Below are 6,000 nucleotides of genomic sequence, written 5' to 3'. Positions count from 1 at the left end.
CTCGGTTTGTCCTGTTCAGCTCTTTCCTTTGACGTGACAGCCAAGGTAGAGTAGTGTAAATGAAACACTGTGCACATGGGCAGCTGACCACCTTATCTCTACACGACAAGGACTATTACAAGGCTTATTGATCGGATGCAAGTGCCAATCTACCATTTGAGCCACTGACACAGTCAAGGGATATTGAGGGATTACATCTCTGCAGCTGATGTGAACATGTGCATATATCAGGATTACTCCTTGTTAATGTGAAACTGTAATGCTGAAACTACAGTATATAAATTGAGGTGAAGAGACTTGGTCTTTGCCATGTCCCAATAGTTGCTATTGATCTTTCATCACTGACTGTAATAAAACTGCTAGCATGGTCATGTATATATATCCGTGTGAGGGATGCTCAGAGAGGTTTACGATGATGAGCTCAGAGGCGGGGTATTGATGTAGATGCAGCAGGTAGCAACCGCTGTACATATCAATCCATGGACCCTGAGCACGTCTGCAGAGACCACTCATTACTATTTGCAACCCAGAGCAGACCACTAGCTTGTTTTGCCATCTCTGTCATTGCGTAGTTACTTGTTGGCTTAAAGGTCTCTCTCTCTCTCTCTCTCTCTCTCTCTCTCTCTCTCTCTCTCTCTCTCTCTCTCTCTCTCTGTGACTGTAGAGAGGAGGGGGATTGGGGGGGAAGTAGCAAAAGAGGAGGAGGAAGATGTGTAAGAGACAGAAGGGACTATAGATACAGTAGTCACATCCTATCCTGTCTTACCTCCAAAGTATCGCTTGCTACTGTCAAAATGGACATTACCTTGAACAGCTCCTGGTCATCTGCTGATAGCCTATTCGACAGTACCAATGGCGGAGCTGGTGTTAATGCCTCGCTGTATGCCATGCGATGCCCAGTTGGTGCCTTGGGCAATGCCACCAGGCTGGATGGGAACCAGTCCTATCTTTGCAGCGGACGAGAAATGGCCCTTGAGAACTCCAACTCTATCATCATAGCAATCATCATTACAGCCCTGTACTCCATGATCTGCGTTGTTGGTCTCTTTGGAAACGTTCTGGTCATGTATGTGATCGTCAGGTAAGCACATTGATGCCCCCTCCCTCTGACCACTGGCGATATGTTTGCCCTCCTCTCCACTTTAATAATATCAGACCTAAGGTTCCACCTTGCACGCTATCAAACTTTAAGCAGCAAAGCTACAATGACGGTCTGCCTGTCTCTCCAGCATGTACAGGCAATTAGCAGCTGTCAGACACTAGCAAGGTGGGAGCTGCAAGTGTGTGGGAGATGGGGAAAGGGGCATGTTAAAGGTGGGCAAAGAGCCTTTGGAGTGAGGCAGGCAGTAAAGGGTTAAATCACAGCATTGTGTTATACAGTAAAGTATACAGGAGTTGAGAAAGTGCTAAGGCAGCAACATAGACAGTTTATCGTTCCCCTAGAAGGGATTGTTTCACTGATTTAGTTGCGTGAAACTAGTATATAAATGTATTTATTTATTATTTTAAATTATAACGCAGTTACACTTTACAGTATAGTATCGTTTATTACAATTTTCTCTGCTACAGTATTGTCAAGTACAGAACAAATATAAACACACGTGAGCTGCAGCTGTGATAAAAGCTACCCAGGTTCCAGTGTGACAAGTAGTGACACAGATCAAGCTCTTCCTTCTCAGTGCCCCCACTCTCCTGCTACTGAACGCACGCAGATGTGTGTGTGTGTGTGTGTGTGTGTGTGTGTGTGTGTGTGTGTGTGTGTGTGTGTGTGTGTGTGTGTGTGTGTGTGTGTGTTACTGCTCCCATCTGACTTGCTTGAGACTGGTCAGTGATGACTGTGCTAGCTAAGGAGAAGGACGTGTATGGGGGGTGACTGATCTCATCTCCTGCTGATCACATTTACTGAATTAGGCAAGGTCACTACCAGGAGACTGGAAATTATGAAGCCACAATGATTTTCAATCACAGTAGGAATATAAACATAGTAGACAGATAACTCCTCAGCCAGGGGCAGGCAGAATACATTATAATGGGCAGCAAGCTTGTCACACCTGCTTCTCTTCCTTGGCAGTCTGTCTAAAAGTATTAGATAAAGTATAACTTCTCCAACCAAGAACATGAATGATTATTTGATAGCACATAAAGCCAACATTTGCATTCATGCAGGAATGGGTAGCTGCCAATTCCCATATTTAATATTAATCTAGATTATTAGCAATCCGAGTACACCTGCGACCTGTTTAGTTGAAGAAAAAAAGTCACCTACACAAAATGCTTATAAATAGATGGTGATTTGCAATTAGAATAATTTAAGAATTTAGGCATTGCACTGCCTGATTAAAAAAAACTGTTTTACTATAACATATATACTATGTAACAGTATTGCAATGTAATTGTTATATGTATTTATTAGACAATATGTGTTTAATTCCCAGCAATCATGTTATTTGCATGTGTGTACTGTATGTGGCTGTACATATTATTGTGTTTAAAATCAGAGATCTGGCATCAATAGAAGCAGCACACATTTTTTAGTACACAGGTTCTCAAACTCGGTCCTCAGGACCCCACACAGTGCATGTTTTGCAGGTCTCCTCACAGAATCACAAGTGAAATAATTAACTCCACCTGTGGACCTTTTAAAATGTGTCAGTGATTAATTAATACACCTGTGCACTTGCTGGGTTATCTGCAAAACATGCACTGTGTGGGGTCCTGAGGACCAAGTTTGAGAACCCCTGTTTTAGTAATTAAGAAACACAAGTAATCTTCATCAATAATTCACTCAGAGGGACTGCATGTAGATAGATAGATAGATAGATAGATAGATAGATAGATAGATAGATAGATAGATAGATAGATAGATAGATAGATATATCGATATTGTAGATAGAAATGAACAAAACACACACACACACACACACACACACACACACACACACACACACACACATGACCTAATGCTTCTTGCATGTATTTTAGAAAAGGGGTATACCTCAAACAGTCACTTATAGCACAGACCCAAACTTGAGAGATGTTGAAGTAACTATCAAGAGCTATACATATATGGCAAACTGTGCTGGATGACTTTAAATAGAATATACAATTTCTTTTAATCAGAAATGTCTAAATAGAGTTTTGAGTGTTTCGAGCTAATGAACAGCACATTTTTATGTGTAAGTACTGCCATCTACAGGGCATTGGGATTTCAAGTGTAGTATGTACAGTATAACAACAAATGCACATTTGTGTTATTAAAAATAAACCAAAACAACAAAAGTAACCGCATCTGTTTTCTATCATTTCCATCATTTCTATTTACAAAGAACAATTGAAACCCAAAATGGTTTTGTTGTAATGTCAGTTGAAAATGACACAGTCAATAGTGGCACTTGTGTGAGAATTTGTTTTTACTTATTCCTCAGCTTACTTGGCTCTTCAGGTTCAAAATAATTGTGCTGCCCATATTTTCCCATCACATACAGTATTCTTTATTATTAAGAATATATGCTATTAGGAAGATCTCATATCATCTGTACACTTTCCCACATACCTTTCCTTCAGGGATGGGTAGGACTCTGGGCATCACATTGGTAGCAATAAACATATACTCATTACCAGCTTGCAAAGTACAGGAAATGTCCAGATTGTTGATTCTGTCCCAGAAATAATTTATGCAGATTTATATTCACAGCTCAGCTGCTTAACAAGGTTTTTTTTTTAGCACAGAGAAACAAAGCTGCATGTGTGCTTCATATAATGGGAGGAGCTGGGCAGATTGAGGCGTTCCTTGCTGAGTGTGGGCTGGGTGCATGGTGGATGCACCACCACCAACTATTGCACTCACTGCAAAACAAGATTTCTTTTGTGTGATTTTATGAATTAAATGGGATTCGTGGGATGGAGAATGAACATTTTTGGTAGTGCTTAACTGTTTTTTTCTGTGTTGGATACATTTGGACCAATTTATATGGCAAAGTTCCTTACTCTGCCTAATGTGATTTACCAGCAAAATGAACAAATGTAACAATGGAGGTCCTTTTAAGATGTCAAATGTTGAAAGAATGGAGGTGTTGCGAAATTTTTAGAAAAATGGACAAATATTTTACTCTATACTTCGCCGATTTCTAGCCAAAGGTTCCTCAAAATATTTTTTTAATCTCTCTCTCTCTCTCTCTCTCTCTCTCTATCTATCTATCTATCTACCGTTTATTTATTTATCAACAGTATCTGCCCGACATCAGGATTTTGTTTGAGAGACTGAGATCTATTCATTACTGGGGAAATGTTTTTTCTTAGTTTTCCTCAGAACTTACTAAGAGGGTAATTCAGACTGCATTGCTGCAGCAGCAGTGATTGAACTCTGAATTTTCTTGTGGAGTGCGCACGTGCAGCGGCCGCACTACGGATGTGCATGCGCAGCGGCCGCACTATGTGTGCGCCTCCCGGGAGCCGAGTGAGATGCTGAAAGCATCTCTGGGCTGTGATCTCCTCTTCCTAATTGACAGGCAGAAGCGGTCGCGGGGTGGGAGGGGGGTGTGCCAACAGCATTAGAACACCATTGGTGGGGCACGGTCTAGACAACGGAGGTGTGTCGGGACCATGGGGGGGCGGGCCGCAGTGGCTGCATGACATCATAAGCAGCCGCTGCGAAATGGGATGACGTGTGTAGCTCTCTGCCAGAGCCCAGGAGCTGCGCTGGCAGGGAGCGACTTAGTGGGTGCAAAAGCATCGTCGCCGTGCAATGCTTTTGCACAAGTACGGGGGCAGAGCCAGACATGCGGGGCAGACTAGCCCTCTGCTGGGCGTTCCACCGCATGTCAGAGAAACTGATCATAGATGTGCTACATTTAGCACATCTATGATCAGATCTGAATTAGGCCCTAAGTTTGCATTGCCTACAGTACCTATACCCCCATATATGTATATGGGAAGGGACTGGGAGGCTTACAGATGTGTCCTCATACAGCTAACATCCACACACCATAGGGCACAAGATGCTCAGACAGGAGTAGGATCAGGGCCGGATTAACAATGGGGCTGATGGAGCTGCAGCTCCAGGCCCCACATCAAAATAGGCCCACAGCATTTTGCTGTGCTAATGTATACAGGATTTTTTTCCCCTGCTATAATGGCTTGAAGTCGTCGTCCCCCTCCAGCAAATCCATTGGAGGCCCCCGACCCTCCTCCACTCCCCCAGGTCCCCCCTCTGCCAGTGCAGCCCCCAGAGATCCCCCAATCCACCCCCTTCCTCTGTCAGCACAGCCGTCGGAGACACCCCCACTTCCTCCACTAGCGCTGCCTCCGAAGCACTTCCCCCTCTGCCAGTACAGCCACCGGAGGGCCCCTGAGCATTCCTCCGTGAGCACACGATTGAGGCTAGATCCAAGTGGCCTAAGGGACCTTTTCCATCAGGGGGAGGAGCCACGACACAAGGGGGAGGAGCTACACCAGCGGGACAGTTGCTCTAGTATCCACGCCACCAACTATTACCTTTAGTAATTAGGTGGCGAGCGAAGCGAGCACGCGAGGGTACTTTTCGGGTACCTTGTTCGGCCGTAGCTCCTCCCCCTGGTGACGGGTCTCCTCTCCTAGGTACGTCAGAAGGTCCCTTCTCCCACTCCGATATAGAATCAACCTTGAGCATAGTCGCCGGACACTCTGCCTGCACAGCCGCTGGAGCCTCCTCCCCCATGGATCGAACACCAGCAGAGTAGGTGATAGTCAGGATCTGCTGCTGGGCAGACGGCACTTCCCAGCCTTACACGTGGGGCTGTGGCTGAGGGGGACACACAGTGACCGGCACATAATATCTATTTATCCCAATACAGAGCTGCCTGGGGATGCTGCCTGAGTGACTGGGGCCCGCTCTGTGGCAGCGCAGTGGTAGTCGAAGTGGTGTGTATATATGTATTTTAGTGGGTATGTGTATATATAGAGTGTAGTATATATGCATATGGGGGGTATGTGCATGTACAGCAGGAGTGCAACTAAGTATAT

General features: G+C 44.6%; 1 protein-coding gene across 1 annotated transcript in view; it reads left to right on the top strand.

Annotated features, from left to right (window-relative positions):
• The first annotated feature begins 484 nt into the window (after positions 1 to 484).
• OPRM1 (opioid receptor mu 1) overlaps positions 485 to 6,000 on the top strand; it is a 168,925-nt gene continuing 163,409 nt past the window's right edge. The window contains exon 1 of the mRNA XM_063917842.1: positions 485 to 1,081. Coding sequence (XP_063773912.1) covers positions 795 to 1,081 — 287 coding nt within the window. The 5' untranslated portion in view covers positions 485 to 794. The remainder of the gene's footprint in view (positions 1,082 to 6,000) is intronic.

The sequence above is a fragment of the Pseudophryne corroboree genome, chromosome 4 (genome assembly GCF_028390025.1).
Source record: "Pseudophryne corroboree isolate aPseCor3 chromosome 4, aPseCor3.hap2, whole genome shotgun sequence".
NCBI classification, from domain to species: domain Eukaryota; kingdom Metazoa; phylum Chordata; class Amphibia; order Anura; family Myobatrachidae; genus Pseudophryne; species Pseudophryne corroboree.
The sequence above is the reverse complement of the archived record's forward strand: the minus strand, read 5'-3'. Positions and strand labels throughout refer to the sequence as shown.